Genomic DNA, 19,660 nt, shown 5'->3' with positions numbered 1-19,660 from the left:
GAAAATACCAAAGGTCAGATCAAGATTTAGTGGAAATGAAGAGTTAGAAAAGATACAATGGCGCTTTACAGAATAAGCTTTTCTACTACATTTAGTTAATATACATGAAAAGATTATATTTAAAAAGGTCTAATTTTTTTAAGTAGCACTTGAAACATGTCTGGTCTTTATGTATCATAGAAGTGACCTATAAAACTAGGCCTTGGAAAGATAAAACACAGTCAGTGACTGATGTTTAGTAGCACCAAGATCTCTGCAGACACAGATCTCTTCATTATACATGTTCATTGTTGACAATCAGGCAGCCTCTCGTTGGCCTTTAAAAGTAAACACTTTGGTTGTGGTCGTGTCAAATTTAGTTACGACAGCAGTTTTGGCAAAATGAAATGTTTAACAGATAATGGCTCCAATCATAATAGAATAACACACACACACTCACTCCAGGTCACAAATTTGTGCTATTTAAACTACTGCAATACTGTATATGTAAAAATGATTTTTTTTTTTTTTTCTGATCGTACTACTGGAGGTACAGAAACCATGTTGGCCTTGTAAAACAATAGTGAGTGTTCGTATTAAAGGAAATCTACATCTATCTTTGCACAAGTCTGACGAAAGCCTGAACGAGCTGGATGAACGGCTCCTGACCTTCATGGCTTGCCTTGGAGCCTGGTGTGGGTGGTTTGGATTGGGTGGAGGGGAGGATGCCGCTGGCCGGAGATGATGGAGAGCCCCTGCGGAAGTGGCGGGAAAGGCTTGAGAGAAGAGTGCTCTGGGGGGTGAAGAGAGGAAAAGATCATATTCACTAAGTGTACTGTACGGTTAAGGCTGGGGTTATTTTGTTTTTCTCTTATACCCTTTTTCAAACTTAGCGCATGTATACAGGATTATTAAACACAGGAAAACTAGTTAAAAACAGCAGATACACTCCTTTTCCATTGCCAGCAGACTTTGTAAACTTTGTCAATTTTATTCAATCTAATTCAATGAAATGTAATTAATTTAAAGTATTGTTATGGATTCAATGCGACAAATTAAAATCGTCTTCAATTGGAGACGACACTTGAAGACAGATGTGAAGTCTCACCAGCTCAGAGCTGAGCTCCTGTTTGAGCCTCTGTTTGTCTCGAGGGAGGATGGAGGGATCTTTGAGACACCTAACAGCCTGAGAGATCAACACGTAGAAACAGTTCTCCATGGTGAACATCAGCAGTGACCTAAAGAAACACAAACAAGTTCTCAATAAAAAAAATATTTCAATTCTCTAAACAAAACAAAAAGTAAAATGAATACTTGGATATATCTTGTATTTGTCTATATGAAGCTACAGCCTGTTAGCTTAGCATAAAGACTGTAAACAGGGAAACAGCTAGGCCTGGCTCTGTTTAAAAATAAAATCTTTGTATGCATTAAACAAATGAGATGTTTATTGGTGAGCTTAGATCTGATTTTGTTACCTTGGAACAGAGACAGGATAGCCATTTCCCCCTTTATTCCAAGCTAAGATATCTGGCAGCTAAGTGTAGCTTCATATTTGGCGGACACATCAGAATGGCATCAATCTTCTCATTTAACTTGTAGCAAAAACGCAACTAAATGTAATAATACTTGAAGTGGTAGGAGGCAGATGTACTCACTTGAGAGCTTGGATCTCCTCTGATGAGGCCAATGAGGCGATGCTTAAGGACACTGGCTCTTTCTTCTTCTCCATCTATGAACAAACAGCACCAAGACAATCAGGTATCTGCTGTGTGTTGACTGTAGCTGAAATTATTCATGATTACATTGAAAGTTACCTCGCTCAACATGCTCAGGGCCACGTTGATGGTGGCCAGCAGGGTCCCAAATGACGGAGCCACGTCAGGGTCAAACGCCGGAGTTGTGAAGCTGAGCACAAACAGGGTTCGATACTCTGCCAAGTCCATACTCTGATGGGAGGACAGGAACATAAATGTCAACATGTGGCATGGTTTCTTATAATGATGCTCATGGAAATATGCTAATAAATCTGGATAAAAAATATTAATTCAACTAACTGTGGAGCACCATTACAGCAGAATAAGCAGGCTGACCTGGTCCAGGAGGATTTGGCAGCAGTCTGGAGTGAAGTGCTGCAGAGTTGCCAAGGTTTTGCTGAGGATCTTCAAAAGACTGCACTGCACAGCCAGCAGGGCCTTCTGCTCGGCTTCCTCTCTCTCCCCTCCACCTGCTGCCTCTTTAGACGGGGTCTGGGGGGCCCGCTGTGTCCTGGGAAGGGGACCAGGGGGCAACGCTTCACCATTTTTGGCCTAAAAAGAGACAAAAAACACAGCCATTATTCATATGAATAAATAAACATCATCAAAACATTTTTAGTCGACTCTTGTGGCAGTAAAGTCTTCTCGGGTGCTTCTGATCACAACTCTTGTGAGCTGTCATTATCAAATCACATGAAGGCAGACGATTCACTGGTTTCTGACCTGGAGGTAGTGATGAAGCATCTTCTTGCTGTGAAGCAGATAGGTGCAGGTCTGGCACAGATAACACAGGTTTACCTGCAGAGAGGAGACAGAAAGAAACCTAGTGACTAACTGAATACTGAAGTGTCATTGCACCAGTGGAGCAGCAGTGTTATCTCTGCTGATGTGGAGCTTTTCTCTGGACTTGCCTGAACGTCTCTGAGCAGTTTGGGCAGGTGAAACTGCCACTCTTTACAGAAGCTTGATAGCTGCAGCAAGAAACCGACTGTGTGATCCGCCTCGTCCAAACACGCCAGGCTCTGCACTGTTCGCACTGCATTCAGACACTGAGCGGGACAGAAAAGGTAAACATAAAGATTAGTTACACTATAGTCTGAGTGGGTGGAAGTTCGCTGCATAGATCAGCCTCTCATTGGGCGGAACGAGCCACCCGCTGAAGTCCCGCCCTACCACCTCCGGTTGCAGTTTTCAACACGTCCTTTACTAACTTTTGCGGTGTTTGATCTTGCGGGGATGTAGCCATTTTTCTGTCATGGTTCGCGTCCTGTAGGCGATATTTTTGTGGGCGTGTTACACCAAAACCTGTTCCCCCCGGCAATATTTTTGCAAGCGCACCGTTGCTGTGGCACCGCCAAGAACGATTGTGATTGATTGAAAGAAATACAAGCAGCTGGGGCGTTTTTTCCTCCAATCTTAAAGTTAGAGTCGGCGCAGCCAGATCTTCCTTTTCTTGAGAAAGGTCTGGTGAGCAAGACTAGTTATACTACAGATCCTAATGTGCTTTTTCTTTTAACATACTGCAGATGGAACTTATAGCAAGTTAATTTCTGTAAATATGATGGCAAATTCATTTTTAAAATCTTGATTGTCTTGATCTGCCTCCTTACATCAAATGCAAAAGAATAAAGTGTAGAAGAAAAACACAAATTCCAGTTCCTAAAATGTAATCTCTAAAAACAGATGTGTATGCAGAACATGAAGGCGATGGGCCAAGATTTTGATACTGAAAGTGGTCTGGTGTCCGTTTGTAGTAGTATTGAACAATCATGTTTGAACAGTCTGTGTGGAGAGGCAGATCGGACTGGCTGAAATGTAATTCAGTGTGATGACAATTTAGCTTTTTATTTGCTTTTTAACATGTATTTATTTGCATTCATATACAGATATCAGTTTATTGAGATAAGCCTAAATGAGCGGCACACAGAGGAGGAAGTCTTAGCCCTGATATCTGCTGGCTGCACTGGATCAGCCTAAAATATTAGCCCTCGCCCCCAGAGGCTTTACTGTCATCAGATGACAGCCTATGGGTTCTGATATTGTCCAAACTGTGAATATTTGGTGGTTTCCTTTGTCTTTTACAGTAGTAAAGTGTAATTTCCACAAGAAGTGATATTTCACTGAATAACATTGTGTGTTTGGACTGCTTGGACAAAACTGGCTGAATAACTTCTATATGGGATCTAGGGAATAAATGGCCCCGACACACCAAGACAACGGCTGGCCATTTGTCAACGTCAGGCCATTGGTGAGCAGCCACCCTAATTTTGGCAGTGTGTCCCGCACAACTGGCTGTAATTAGCCCTTGTTGGCTTTTTCTTTTTTAATGCAGATTCAGCATTGCACCTGGCGGAGCCCATCAGTGAATGAAATAACTCTGATTGACAGTTCAACTCAGTGCACAAGGGAGGGAGTGAGACTGAAATGAACTTGTTACATTAGGTAAGATAATATTTTTAGCCATTGAGCTCTAAAAAAGAAACGGTTCTTAACTGTTTGTGTTGTTATTCACTTGTGTATGGTAAACACTCTTTGTTGTTTCAACATCAGGTAGTGATGTTAATGTGCTAACTGGCTAACTAGAATCTTGAATCTGTCCTGATTTCTGTTTTTGAATGACAAATACAGATTACCACCACCTGCTGGTATGGAGAGTTATTTTGTCTCACGCAGGCGCAGAACATCTGTGCTGGTTGGTCGTTGGCTGTAGTCTTTGCGATGTGTTTAGAACGCTTTACCACAATAATAAAACTTTTATTACAGTCATACCTGTAATATGCGTTCTTGATGTACTCCGACAAAGTCCAGGGCTTCATTGATGAAGTTGTAACGCAGAGTCTTGAGCAGACTCTCCATTAAAGACATGCAGAGGCGGTACACCCCCGGCCAGCAGGCGGAGTCCTGGGACTTCCGGGAGAAACTCTGCTCAGAGACATGGACACACACTGTTATTGTATCATGTTCATGCAGTGCTATGTTTCTGTATAGGGACTGAAATCATTTCATTTTTTTCACCTGTGATGCTCCATTTGAAGACACCTCGTAGACACTCAGAAGAGGGAGGCAGATAGTCTGGATGACTCCTGCTCCGGCTACAGCTGCTGCCCCCTGGAGGAAAAATGAAGACACCCTCAACATCTGACATCTTGAATTGATTTGAGGCTTTCTTTGTCTTTTTTTTTGGTAAACATCACAGGCATCTGTGCAAAAGACTGCAGTAATCAGTAAGTTGGTTTTTAATATATACAGGGAATGTAAACACAATTTCTCTTTGCTGATCGTACATGATCATAACCGGGATAAGCCTCATTAACAGATGGTTCATGTACATCTATGTTCACTCATTTAGGGATGGAATAACACACTACTTGTTTTGGCCTTTTCACAGCGTTTACTGGCAAGAAAAAAAAATACAGAATATCCTCTAAATTTAATAGAAAAAGTGTTGTTTACCTGAGGAGTGCGGGCCAGTGTGAGCAGCAGGTGAAGTGCTGCCTCAGTGAAGTAGAGGTTGTGTTTGGATCGCAGGCTGAGCTCAACAGCACTGAGCACCGAGGGGAGGACCGGAACCCTCCTCATCACTGAGACCCAGTGCTCGCCATCCTCATCAGTGCGACACAGCTCCTTCGCCAAGTGCAGTGCTAGCACACACACCTGAAAAATGGCATGAAATTAACATATGTAATATCAAACTATAATTATCTTATCTTATAGCACCTTTAATAAATATTCTTATAATAGGTTCTTCTCCTGCCACAAAGTTGTGCCTCACTGTTGAATAACCACTTGACATCTAGCTAAATGTTGAGTGATTTGCTTTGATGCGACTGACTTTTGGACTCATTTGGAAGGAGAAGTGTGGAACAAAAACAGGTGTTTTAAGTGTGAAAAACATCTAAAAACAAGATTTCTGTCCACCATTCCTGCCTCAGCTCACCCCATCTCTCTGGTCCTTCTGTGGGCCGCGGAAAGAGTCTGTCTCCATGCTGTCCTCGTCCTCTGCAATGTCTCCCATCTGGCTCATGTGACGAGTGTTGTCAATGAGTGCCAGGGCCTCATCTTTTACCGTCTCACACACAGACAGCAACAGCTGGGGCAGCTGGGAAATATCTCCACCTAGTTGACATAAAAAAGATTGAACTACAGACCACTGCCACATTACATTCAAACTCAGACAACAGAAGGCTTGTGAGCTTCTTACCGTTAAGTCCCTGAATCTGCAGTACAGAAATGAGTGCGGAGAGGATTTTGGCTTTGGTTCTCTCCATCATCTGCTGGTCAGCTTGCAGGACGCTCTCCAGGATGAGGGAGAGGGGCGACAGGATGTCAGGAGCTGTTGCCACCACACTGGAGACAGGAAGAGAGCAGCAACAGACTTTATAAAACAAGTAAGAGTTAAAGGGACAGTTCACCCCCAAATCAAAAATACATATTCTCCCTCCCACCTGTAATGCTATTTATCAACCTAGATGGTTTTGGTCTGAGCTGCCAAGTGTTGGAGATATCAGCTGCAGAGATGTCTACTCATGGACTACAGGCTCGTGCTTGTTACAGTGCGAGATGTAAACACTAACAGTGTCCTCCTCAGCTGATCTGTAATGCTAGCTAGCTCAGCGGTGCTAGGTAAACTAGCAGTCAATGCACGCTTCCTTCTACACAGTGATACAGTTGGCAGTTGTAGTTGAAATACTGAGTAGAAAGATTGTTGACACTTGGCAATGCACACCAAAACAATCTAGAATGATATATAGCACTACAGGTAAGAGGAAAAATTGTCCCTTTAAGATATGTCAAATGTGCATTATTGACTATGGCATTTAGGAAAAGCTGTAAGCTCTCCCTGTCTGCCAAATGCCTGAATACACACCTTTTCCACTGTTTGAGGAGGACAAGTAGCAGAGTGGCCATCATGGATCCAAGACGAAGACAAGGCACCGACATAGGTGTAGTCAGCTGACAGAGACAGAAAGAGTTATAAGGTAAACTGATAAAGGGAAGAGAAATGCAAAAGAAGTCAAACAAGAAATGGGAAGACTTCAATTGCAGGAAAACATGTTACACCATTATGACTTACAGCAGCTTTGGTTCCATCCAGAACGTCCATGAAAAGCTTCAGTTTGGTTGAGTCCTCTGTTACCTGCATCACATCGGACTGGAAAAATAAAAAATACCAAACATCAGTGAATCCATCTGCAGTGGAGGTTTTGAGCGAAAACACTTGTCATTTTCTCAGGCCAATTAAAAACGCAGGGCAATTACACAAATCAATCAATTATAAATAAACAAAGGAATAGTTTGACTTTTTGATTATATGATTAGTCATTTTCTTGCCAGGAGTTACCTGAGAAGACTGATACCACCCTGATATCTCCTCATTAAATACAAGGTTTAATTCATACAAACGCCAACGTGTATTAACGACATGATGTGATTTTCAGGTGCCAGAAGGAGTGATTTCTTTCTCCTGCCTGGACGCCAATAGTCGTTTTATCACTTATTTATCTGTATGTATAGAAAAGGATACTCTGAAAATCATGGGAGAGGGGCGCCACAATATGTAACCAAGGGCTGACACACTAACTAAATGTCTGTAGCTAGCAAAAAACATCAGACTTCAGCATGTCAAAAGATAATTTTAGCACAAATGTCTACCAAAGAGGAAAAGTTACATGACAAATTCACTGATGTTAGTCTGTCTGTGTTCTCTTCTCCTAGGCTTGTTTATATTGGTGAAATAATCCCAATGAAGTGAAATACTTTGATGTTTATGACTATTTGAATCACCTGCTAAGATCATCATTTAAGCTAACCAGGCTTAGCATAGCTTAGTTAGCTTCAACTTCCACAGTTTATCTGGTCAAATTAGTAACTGTAAAACACTGTATGCATGTGAAAGTGAGAGCGCCGCTATTCTAAGAAATAGAGTGCTTTATTTAGTTTAGTTTCACTTTCACTACTCTTGCCTTTCTGCAGAGTATGCTCTGCGAATTGTCTCGCTCCAAAAATAAAAATTCAATGTGTGACAGCAAATGACCGATATCATGGCGGGTCACCACGAATAAATGCATGCTCTGTCTTTATCAAACAAACAACAGTCAACATATAATTTAAACACTTTTGATTTCCGAGATGCTCAAAGAACTTGTCATTAGAATTAGTTCTGATCAGGCATACCTTTGCCGCACACCTAAAGCATTATAACTGTGATTGTGTTTGCTGTAACATACATGAGTGGTGGAAAGAATCAGCAGCATCCGCCAGGCAGAGATCAACATCTGGGTCTCAGGGAAGGAACAGATGCCTTCCTCCTCCATCTCTGCGACGTGGCACACCAGAGACTTAACATACTGGGACCAGTACTCATATCGCCGAGCGTTGGAAAACTTCTGAAGCCCATCCTTCAGAGACTGCTCCAAGGAACCACTGCAACAACACAGACACAATTAAAATCAATTACAAGAGATTTAAGTTAGCACGTGTAAATACCAGGACAAATAAGGGAACACTGAAATTACCTGACAACATAGTAGATCTCCAGGCCTATAATTTTCATGACAAAGGCACACGTCTCCAGAACACAGGGCTGAGGGTAAAATATAATACTTGAGTAAGCATATGTGACATCCAATTACTCATGCAATCATTACAGCAGTGTAAAGAAGAGCACAAGAACAAACCTCTGTGGTATCTGAAGGTGGAGTGAGGGTTCCAAAAAGAGGCGTTGTCAAATTTTCCCAAAACCTCTCTCTGTGTAAAGAAGCAGAGATAAATTCATCAAACTCCATTATTCAGTTTTCTAAAACATCCAGTTGCACATATTATTCCTGGTCAGAGTAATTCTGTCTGAGATAATGTGCTTACTTTGTGCGTAGGACAGAAATGGCACTATCTCTGCGATCCTGCCAGAGGGCAAGGAGGAAGGCCAGGGCCGCTCGGTGGAGCAGCGGGGGACACCAATATTTCCCCTGCTGTTTGGAGTCGATCAGGTCCAACACCACATGAAGACAGCTCCACTCACCAAGCAGAAACTCCTACAGGTAAAAAAAGAAGATATTTAGAAGCAAGAAACAACTACACATCTTTTTACTGTTACACATATCCCTGCAGTTCAAACCTTTGATCCCTCCTTTCCATCTTTGACTTCCAGGTTGAGGAACAGCTCAATGAGGCCAGGCTGGGTTTCCACAGCAACAGTGAGGAACTCAAGGATCATGACCTTGATCCTCATGTCTTCTGTCTTGCTTTGCAGTCGAGTGAGGAACGCATCCCGGATGGCTGCTGCATCGTTGCCAAGGCAAGCATAGACTGACATGGGAGCCACCTACAGACAAAATTTAAGTTAAACATTATGAATATTTGCTGTTGTACAAAAAAAAAAAAAAAAAAAAAATCAACATCACCGAACCCATCATGTACAACAAATACTGTACGTGTATTGAAAGTCCTTACTGTGGCAAGCCTTTTGAGCAGCTGGATTGCGAGGCGAGGCAGTGCTGGGTCATGTTTGTGGTAAATATACTTGGCCAAGACAACTATGAGGTTGTTGCCATGGCCACCATGTTGCGTCAGGGCTTGCTCCAGAGGGGACACAACGTCAGACGGCGGCTTCAGACGGATGACATTGTTGGTGACAGAGAAAGCCAGTTTGACTGTCTGGATCAGGATCTGACCAGGACCCTCAGAGCCACAGCTGCTCAGCATCAGAGAAAAAGAAGAAAATACGACAATTGAACATCAAAAATATGGAAGGTTTTGAGATAACTATATGAAAACATAAAATAAAGTAGACATGAACACTCGTCTGTTAACCTGCTGGGCTGTGCAGCAAGGACCACATCAATGGTGTCTACTCCAACTCCCATGATATTGACGACTGCCTGTCCAGCCTCAGTGTTTGCCAGGCTGTAGATGCACAGAGACTGCAGAGTGGGAGTGCTGCAGCCAAGAAGAGAGTAATAAGTTAACAACCAAATGTCTGGCAATAAATTAATCAAGGCAGCAACCAACAATCAATTTCATAATTGATTAATCATTTGGTCAATAAAATATCAGAAAATAGTGGAAACACTTGACACATTCAGATGTCCTCCTTTGTTCAACAGTCAAAAAGCTAAAAATACTGTTTTCAATTTACAATCAAATATGTATACATGTGTTTTTTTTAAGCAGCAAATTCTCACATTTGAGAAGCTCAAACCAGAAAAAATGTTTTAATTTTTGTTTGGAAAAAAAAGACTAAGACAATGAACTGATGCAGATTAATTGTTACTGGTTACTGTTTGTAGACATACTGTTGTAGAGAAAAATGTGCAGGTGACACAGTTTAGACACTTGAACCCCAACAGACTTATCCTTCCTTACCTGCCCTGGTCCTCTCCCTCTGGGCTCAGATTGAGTATGGCGTGGATCAGCTCCAAAATGAGACAGCCTGCAGCAACACAGAGCCAGTGTTAATTTAGATTTACTCTCATTCTCCAGTCTGGACTGAAAGAAATCCGCCACAACTATCATTTCAGTCATGATGCCTTACCTATCCTCTCTCTGACGCCATAGGTGTTATAACGCCACTTATGGTATGTGGGCAGCATCTCCTTCAACACGAGCAGCACACAGGGGATCAGGCCTTTGTTCTGAGTGCTGCCAAGCTGACCCTGAAATTAACCAACAGGAAGAGAAGATTAAAGATAGGATGTACAGTATAGTAGCTGGACATCACACTTATTGCACTGTTCAGCAAGTGCCACACAATACTGGCCATCAAACAGTTGTGTACATCTTATTTAAACTGTTACCTTGACCAGGGTTGTAACCAGACGAAGGAAGGCGATGGTCACAGCATACTCCCCTCTGGGCTGCTCAATCTGGACCAGCAGGTTGCCGTAGTTACCTGCCTTCATCCCTTCAGCGCTATAAAAAGTTTTGTCCAATACTTTTTAATTGTCTTCGAAGAAAAAAGTCTGACATTTACCAGGCAAGTTAAACATTAATGAGAAGCACAGTGTGAGCTTTTTACTTTACCTTACACACTGAGACATGCTGGTCAAAGGGTTGGAGGCAAAGGGGAGGAAACCTGTGTGGTGCAAACTGGACCACACCTGAAGATAAAAAACAAAAACAAAAGAGAGATGCGCTGTGTGAGGAGGATTCAAGAACAATGAACTTTATGAATTAATGCTCTCATACTTTTCTCTTCAAATATGTTTTTGCATAAAACAATAAGAGGAAAATAAGAAAATTTATGAAACTGTCAATTTATGAAATGTGCGCTGACAGCAGTCAGATAGTCTTTTCTTACCCTCCTGAGTATGTTGGTTAATTGCATGCTATTGGAAAGTGGATGTGTGGCCATGCAATTTGCAGTTAGCAATCTGACATTTGATAGGTAACGTTAAACTCAGACAAAAGAAAATAATAGTGTGTCAGTTTCTGGGGGGAGTGTAAGGGCGGGCATGTGTTTGTGCAGGTGTGAGAGACAGAGCATGTGGGTTTAGTCTAATTTTTTCATTTACGCCAGACCTAATAGTCAAACAGTCTAAACATTTCAAATTATGACAGGGAAACTTCAACCATTTTCAAAATTCATACGTTATTCTTTTGATTGATTAAGTATTCACAGGACACAGAAATAACATATGTATATAACTATCTGTGTAACTATAAATTACATATTTATATATGCAATATATATAATATAGTATATATGTAATTCTTAATTAAGGTAGTATTCCCCTTCAAATGAAAAAATAAATGTAGGAAACGTTTTATTCTGTGTTTTCATCATGTAATTTTTTTTTAAAAAAAATCAACATTATTAATATTTCACAGCACAAAATGCAATTTGGCTTTTGTGCATATTGGTTTACCTGTGATCTAGGACACCCTTAAAATTTCATCTTGCCTAATAACATGCAGGAAGTACGCAAGTACTGATAAATGCCACAAAAATTCTTAAATGGTTCGCACACACAATTTAAGACCAAATCTGTGCGTACACACATTTCATGCATGAGGCCCAATGACTTTAAATCCTTGATTTTTCCTCCTGTTCACACTGAAAGTTCCCAGCAAACTCACCTTGCCTGGCATCCTTGCAGCCAGTACGGAGAGGCAGTTCACACAGGAGGCGATCACGTCCACTGGAGGGTTGATGACTGACGTTAACCTAACAGACGGTAAACAGACAAATGGAAAGAGAAATTAATTCTATACTATAAAATAATTAACCCACTTTAAGAGTTTAATAGGTGTGTCTGTAAGGTTAATTTACCTCTGCAGCAACATATAGATGCGTGAAGTGAGAGGCAACAGACAATCCGACACAGTCCAGTCTGTGCTTATGATCTTATGGACCAGATCCAGGATGGGCTTCACACGTGCACAGTGAGCTATTACATCTAGCACAAGAAAAGACGTTGGTAAATTAAGTATGCTGAAATAAAGAGAGGAAGTTTAAAAAACTGTCAACTGACGTAACCAAAAAACTAAACATTTGCTGGATACAGTAAACATTTCTTTTTCTTTATTATAAAATGAATAGTTTATGGTCTTTTTGGCTGTTGATTAATATAAAGACAGTTTGATGATCCTACTTTGGACTATGATGATAAGTTGTGATGATCATTGGGTATTATTTCAGTCAAAACACAATTGATAGTGTCCATTAGTTGCATTCCTACAGTATTGAGACACATTATTGGTTGTGGTCTTTTTGTGAGATTTAACAACAAAAATATAAATTGTGTCAGTCTCATTCTTTAAAATATAACAATCTGGTTGTTGATATGAAAGAAAAGTTATGTACCTGCAGTTGAAACAACATGGAGCAGCATCTCCACCTCACAGGTGAAGAGAGTCCAGGAGCTATAGGAGTGGTCCCAGCGAACCACATAGCCCTGCTCACCTGCGATCATCACCTGGCCCAGCACTCCCTGTGGCATCCACAGATTAGTCTGCCCTGTGCCTGATGGTTGAGATGACATGTTTCAGTCAAGGCATGTTACATACCAGAAACAGGAAAAAGAAAAAAATCTTTTACATTGAGAATTCCTATATTCTGTTTTCATGACCTAGAAATGTTGTATTAATATTTGTGAACATGAGCTACTCTCTCAAAACCAGAAACCAGAGAAGTCAGTCTCAAACTTGTGATGTCATCAAGTACAAAGTCTGGAGCTGCTCCATAAATGATGAATGGGAGACTGATTTTGTGGTACCACAGAATTTTTGTTTTCTTTTTAATACCCAAATGAGCTTTATTCTTTAGTAGTGTTATCTCTTCTGTAACAGAAAATGTACCCATATGGTCTCAGTATCATCTATAACATATTTTCCAATTCATTCACTACGGAGCAGCTCCGGACTTTATATCTTATGACATCAAAACAATTGAGCTTTAGCACTCTAGTTTTTGAATTTGGGAGAGAATTGTTCATTTTTAAGTTGTTTTGTTTTTTTGTTTTTCAAGTTTCCCATCAAGTTTCCCTTTATACACTGTGACTACACTGTGTTCAAATGTCAGAGTAACAAACAGAATAAAGAGACTAACCAAGAGGGTAAAGGAGTTTAGGTGTTTGTCTCCTCCACAGTGTCTCATCATCCTTGGAAATTATGTCATTGGGCTTATGTTTGTAAACTTGAGTGTAGAAGGACATCTTATCCAAAAAGTTGTACACCTGTCCCAGAGAGAAAAAAAAGAATAAAAAAGACATTCTTCAATCATTTACGGAAAAGTTGAATATGTGTGTGTGTATATATATATATATATATATGTGTGTGTGTGTGTGTGTATGTGTGAAATTTACCTTTTTCACAGTTGACTTGTTTGACAGAAGTGCAGTTAGAAGCTGCAACAGTGGTCCGATCTTATGGGGGAACATCCCGACTGCACTGTCCAGGATCATTCCCAATCCCATGTTCGGCTTCTAGAGATTTTTTATTTGGGAAACAGGACACGTGATCAACAGTTGACATTATTTGTTTTGCAAGGATGCACCGATCTGATACTGATCTTGTATAATCAGGCCGATACTGACTGACATAGCTGGATGGGATATTAGTGACAATGGGGTGGATCTTTTCAATTAAGTTCTTTGTTTATGTCTGATTACACATACTACATGAACTACGTCATGCCCCAGCAGCGTGCCAGCAAGCCACATAGCTGAGAGAGCTAAGGTTTTTTAAATTTATTTCTATGTATTCATGTCAATGTCAATGTTTAAGTCAAGCCTGATGTTGCCTTACAAATTAATGGATGATCACAGTCACTTCCTTTCAGTGAGCCATACAGTTAATTTGACGTTGACGTTTGACGTAACCCAAAGCCCAGGTATCGGTATCAGGTCTGAAAATGGAATTGGTGCATCCCTAGTTTTTATCCAATTATATCTCGACAAAACCTTCTCATCTCACCATTTCCCAAAAGACTTCAGCCAGACTGGGAGCAGAGAGGACCTCACAAGCAGCATCAATCAGGTGAGAGCACTGTGTCGCCACACCGCCAGTCTGTTAGATGCATTATGATAAGACAAGTTACAGATCCAGGTCACAAATATGAATGTGAGTAAGTAACGTTCAACATGTAAAACCTGGATGTATACCTGTAGACTTTCCTCTTCAAAAGAAGTGATCACAAATGAGAGGAGACCGTAGACACACATCTTTGCTGTGCTTGCCGTGCACTGGAGAGAAAAAGAGATCAAGGTCGACAGATAAAATTAGTGTAGTATAACAGACCACATACACATCTGAGAACAGACATTGGTATCTACTGGTATGCGTACATTTTTGCTGCACAAAATGTTACAGTTTTTTAAAGACACTTATTTTCAGTTGTTAATTTTGGCATTTTCAGCGTTCCCACAAACATCGTTTAGCAAAGCTGTTGTGTTTTAGAGTACATGTATATTTTCTCAGTGCACTGTCTTCACTTCAATGTCTAGCTGTACTGCAGCTATAAACAACAGCTTGAGGAGTATGGTTATAAAACCAGAAGTCTGATTTAGCTCAGTTTCTAACTAATCAGCATGTTTCTGTACAGCCAGATGGTTTTCATTCTAGCTATCTCATTAGAGGCTAATTTAGGTCTGAGGCCCCATGTGATTGCATTTAAGTAGCTGGTGGAGAAAAACCAAAAGCCTTCTCTGAACCCTTTCAGTGGCTGTGAAAAGTAGAGATGTTGCAATGTAATGTATTTTATCAAAGTTATAAGCACTGGTTTAATTCCAATTCAGGGAGAGTCTCTTACATTTTGCTGTCATCTGTGGTGCTTAATGTTTCCCCGCAAACACTCACAATGCAACTAAAAGTGCAACAAAATCCCAGTGAGCAGAATAGGATAAGAGTAATAAGAGTAATTTATTAATGTAATTAATACGATTTTAATTACTATGAACTTTAAAGTAGCTACTTAATCTGGAAAATAGACGCATCGGGTTGGGACTCAATATCAGCAGATACTTAATATTGAATGCTTCGGATCTAGATCAGGGCAAAAAAAAACTTGATCATCCCAAGTGAGAGAAAGTAATCATTAAAGAGAGACCAGTTTCTTCAATTAAAAGTTATAGATGTTTTTCTACCTTTATACGAACTTTAATCTGACCCAAGTGTGTATTTATGTTTTCTTACATTATTCCCTGAGACTCCAAGGCCTTTCAGCATGGTTGATATGTACTTGAACACCTCCAGCTGCAGGGCAGTGTTGCCTATCCTCCTGATCACAGGGCTGGACTCATCTGGTCGTAGAGTGTGTCTCAGCAGGACCCAGGCCAGCAACACTGGCCCGTGATGAGGGATGTCACCAAATGTCAGTAGCAGCTGATCCATCTCCTGGAAGAAAACAGAGGAAATATTGAAGTTCAGATGTCTGTGTAGTTTGTTCTACACGCACAGTTCACACACTGCATGGTAGAGTATGATTGCTCTATGTTTACATGACAGAATATCTATGTCTGCTGCATTCAGAGATTCAGGTCAAACCTTTATGATTTCAGGAGCACTAGCGAATTGATGTTGCTCTGTACAGTCCTCCAGGGCACACTTGTGCAGGAAGTCTATGTCCATTCCCTCAACCAGAATAAGAGAGCTCAAATATCTGCAGGCAAAAAAAAACATACAAGACATGAAAGACTATACAGGGAATAAATAGTTAAATGGTTAAATGTTGTACTAGATATATTGGTGGTGATGCCATCACACCAAGTATGCAGACAAGTTTCATTTCCAATTGTGATTGTCCTATCCAGTAAATATCTTGGTCACAATTCTTTAGGAACAAATTTAAGGAATCTCTACAAAGAACACTGGCTTATGTTATATGTTCTTAGATAAAACACAAAATTAAAAATGAAATCATAGTAGCTGACACAGTACTTTCCCTCTGTTTAATTACTGGTACACTGCAGCACGTTTTTAGTTTCACATACCACAAAACGGCATTTACACTGTCCAGCTCACTTTAGACATGAGTTTCACAAACACTATTGAGGTGCTCTTACCCGATGCGGTCAACCAGTGCGTCCATGCTCTTGTCTACTAGGTGTCTGTTGGTCTGCCGCAAACCAAAGCCTTGTTCTTTGAACATCTTGGTGAAGCTCAGCAGGTCAGACGGGCTCATCTCAAAGTAGGCGTAATACAGAAAGATGATCTCAAGCAGCAGAGACTGTTCTCTCAGACACTGCAGGAACCATAGTGACACCTGCCTCTCCGTCTTAATGTAAAAGAACGAAAACTATGTTACACGCTTTGACTGACCACCATCAGTTATGGCCTTCGAGTCAAACAGAAAAAAAATGTGCATAATATGTGATAATTACGTATGAACAAAACATATGAATCAAATTATCACCATGAGGTTTCCGTGAGTTTCCCATGTTGGTGCTTCTGCTTTGAAGAGGTTCTCAAACTGTGACTGGTACTTGCTCACCAGGTCCTTCTCCAATTTATTTACACAGTTAGCATACTCAGTCTGGACGAAAACAAACACACCCCGAGTTATTTTACAGAAGCAACAACACATAAACATAAGTGAGGAATGCACGTACAAAGCTGTGTACTCCAATTTTATGACCAAATCCAGCTGCTTCTTACCCTGTAGGGATGTCGCTCATCTTGAAAGTATGTCAGCAAAAGCAGGACACATCTGAGCAGACACATGCGTTCCTCATAGTAATAGTCAGCTACCTGTGAATACATACACAGCCATACTTTCATATGTAGTCCAATAAGTATGACTATCAAGTTGTCTTAAGTGTAACAATACAGCAAGTGTAAACAGTTGCAGATCTCCAAACTGACCTTCAGCAGCAGTGCCTGGCTTTGTCGCTCATCCTTGAGAACAACCTGTACGGAAGACTCTGTTAGCCAACATCTGAAAATCTTTCATAGTATCTTCTTGCAATCTTTTTTTTTACTCCTTATTGTGACTTTAATTCATTGCATCAGTGATTGCAGTATTTAATCCCACATACAAAACACAGTGTCACTGAAAAAATCACAACTAGGTGATACTTTTTCCATTAACATATTTCTGTAAAAACTGCATATTTTTTGTATGTTGCGCAATTACGGTAAGATTTCAGACACAACTACACCAAAAAAAATCTAGTTGGGAACAGACACCTTTAACGAATCCCGGGTTCCTCTGTAGTCCTCCTGTAGATAGCACTGTAAAAGCTGCACACTCTGTTGCTCATCAAGACCCTGAAACATTATCAAAGCATTAAATCAATATGATGTCATCATGAAATGTACCACCAAATAAAGACAGTGAATCACATCTTTTAAAAACAAGTAGACATTTTTAACTCTTACCAATATTTTACTGATCCTGAGACCAAAATCCTTCAACGGTTGTGCAACATCTTTGTTTTCCTTCACCTTCCCAGCAGAGGATGAGCTAAAGAAAGTGATGCTGACAATTACCTTTCTGCTATTAGGAACAGGAGTAGAGGATTGAAAATTGAGATCAAAATAACTGTGACATACCTGGGTGGCTTATAGTAACTGAGTCCTTGATGCAGTCTGTCCCAGTGTCTGTCGAGCTCTGCCTCTATCTGAGCCTGTGCCAGTCAAGAAAATTCATAATGAGAAGACTATCTCAGAAACAATATGCTGTGGATAGACAATATATATTTTTTCTTTATAAGTATGATAAAGTAACTGACTAATACTAATATTTCTGTGATATATACATACAAACACTTAAAAATATATATATATATATATTCCAGTAGTACTGATGAGACCATTTAACACCCTAAAGACAAGCCTATCATGAACTCTGATTCAACCTCTATGCTGTTATGGTAGCTGGACACTCTTGCATATAAGGACATGTGACAGAAAGACATACCGGCTCTCGTAATGCAGATCTTCCCAGCAATATGGTCCATAATTCTCGACAGCTCCTGAGAGAATAACAGGTATATTTTAACAGAGAGATAATTGATAGTAATGTATATCACAGAGGAGAGTAACAATCACCTCAGCTGCATGTCGAAACACATTTTGAGCTAATAGGCAGATAAGAGGTGGGCATTATGACGATATACACTGATATTTATGTGTGAACTGTCAGACATTTTAATATACTTATATACTGCAGAAGCTTTTGGGGCGGGAAAAAAATCGATACATCACCTTATCACTGTATTTTGTGTGGCAATATTGTATCAATACACTGATACCAGGTTTTTTTTTAATTCATTAATTATTAATATTGCAAATACAAATAAATGGTAGTGTACTAGAATAATAAATCAATTGCTTGGTCAGCCCACTAGATATATTTTGCTGCAATAAAAATGACTTAAGTGACAGACTTTATCTTATTAGATAAAACAGATGATGACAAATTTTTACTTTTACATAATGTACTGTTGAAAAAATCTAGAATGTATATTATTGCAATACTCAGTATATCGCAAAATGTTTAAAATAGCAACAATATTGTGTGGTGACTTGAGTACTGCCATGGTATCAAGGGGGCCACTGGTGATTTCCACCCCTAGAAGCTACTCTTTTTACATCGCTGGTAAAATAATTTGGTCTGTCAGGCATTCAATTGGCTAAGGCAAAAAGAAACATGTATGTCTTGTAATTCTATTATTAAAAAGTTGCTCAGCTTTGTATGCACCAGCTGTGAAACTGTTAATGTAGATATTAAAATGATAGAGAGTTGATGCAGTTTCCACTACATCTTCAAAGCCGATAGAAAAAGGTTATGAATACATAGAAGCATGCGTTAAAGCCCAAAATAAGACTGACTAAGTCATTTGTGTTGCTGTAACGTTACGCTTCATATTTGACAGAGTGTAAAGCTCAAGGATGCATTTAAAATACCCTAACACTTTAACGTATACATTGGCAATTCATATGAACCGACAGGAAAATATACTTTATTTGGCTCATATGTCCATCTTCAAATTGAGCTAATGCGAAGAGCTAGGTTTTCTATTCAGATAAACTAAACTAACGTATTGTCCTCTCCATGCTCAAACACTAGCGTTAGTCTCTTCTTCTTTGTCACAACTAACCATGGTCGATTATTTGAGCTACTTGTGTTGTACTTTATTTAGAAAAACAAGCGCCTGCTCTCCGACTTGTTCAATGACCAGATTTAAGTTTACAAGTCACTTCATAGACATGCTGTTGTTGACATGCGGCTGACACACACCGCCATTCAAATGTTCGACTGTTAGCACTTGCTAAGCTAAGTTAGCGTGGTGCTAACAGCTCAACAGGCACACTGTTCAAATATAAATGTTGCTGCGGATAGAGCGTTACAAAGAGACGTGTCGTGTAGACATGTTAACCTGCTGGTAAATACTTTTAAAACTATTCAAACAACGTAGACCTCAGCTAAAGTTTGATGCTATCAGCCTACCTGACGCTCAACTCCGATTCCGCCATCTTCGTTTCTG

The 19,660-nt window shown here is 40.1% G+C and overlaps 1 protein-coding gene across 1 annotated transcript; it reads right to left on the bottom strand.

The window, feature by feature from the left end:
* Positions 1 to 41: 41 nt before the first annotated feature.
* On the bottom strand, positions 42 to 19,655 carry nup188 (nucleoporin 188). The gene is made up of 43 exons (XM_049603439.1): positions 19,624 to 19,655; positions 18,091 to 18,145; positions 17,724 to 17,797; positions 17,550 to 17,634; positions 17,358 to 17,438; positions 17,034 to 17,078; positions 16,827 to 16,919; positions 16,585 to 16,704; positions 16,235 to 16,446; positions 15,717 to 15,831; positions 15,366 to 15,566; positions 14,336 to 14,416; positions 14,148 to 14,240; positions 13,538 to 13,657; positions 13,282 to 13,408; positions 12,538 to 12,696; positions 12,004 to 12,130; positions 11,811 to 11,898; positions 10,755 to 10,831; positions 10,529 to 10,643; positions 10,267 to 10,387; positions 10,098 to 10,164; positions 9,546 to 9,671; positions 9,186 to 9,426; positions 8,851 to 9,057; positions 8,598 to 8,767; positions 8,414 to 8,483; positions 8,252 to 8,319; positions 7,964 to 8,159; positions 6,811 to 6,888; positions 6,604 to 6,689; positions 5,938 to 6,083; positions 5,674 to 5,852; positions 5,190 to 5,390; positions 4,752 to 4,844; positions 4,506 to 4,658; positions 2,648 to 2,785; positions 2,460 to 2,534; positions 2,073 to 2,288; positions 1,797 to 1,928; positions 1,638 to 1,711; positions 1,088 to 1,217; positions 42 to 772 (listed from the first exon to the last, which is right to left on the bottom strand). Exons 1-43 carry the CDS (start codon positions 19,647 to 19,649, stop codon positions 593 to 595), a joined length of 5,241 nt encoding a protein of 1,746 aa, XP_049459396.1. The 5' UTR covers positions 19,650 to 19,655; the 3' UTR covers positions 42 to 592.
* Positions 19,656 to 19,660: the final 5 nt, after the last annotated feature.

This window comes from Epinephelus fuscoguttatus, linkage group LG18 (genome assembly GCF_011397635.1).
Source record: "Epinephelus fuscoguttatus linkage group LG18, E.fuscoguttatus.final_Chr_v1".
Taxonomy (NCBI): Eukaryota; Metazoa; Chordata; class Actinopteri; order Perciformes; family Serranidae; genus Epinephelus; species Epinephelus fuscoguttatus.
Note: the sequence above shows the minus strand (reverse complement) of the source record. Positions and strands in the feature narration are given on the sequence as shown.

Coding starts and splice junctions, on each gene's coding strand:
- nup188 (XM_049603439.1), bottom strand. CDS start 19,649: ATGGCGGAATCGGAGTTGAGCGTCAG. Junction 6,690..6,810: donor TGGATGGAACCAAAGCTGCT/GTAAGTCATAAT, acceptor TGTCTCTGTCAG/CTGACTACACCTATGTCGGT. Junction 4,845..5,189: donor CACTGGCCCGCACTCCTCAG/GTAAACAACACT, acceptor TTTTTCCTCCAG/GGGGCAGCAGCTGTAGCCGG.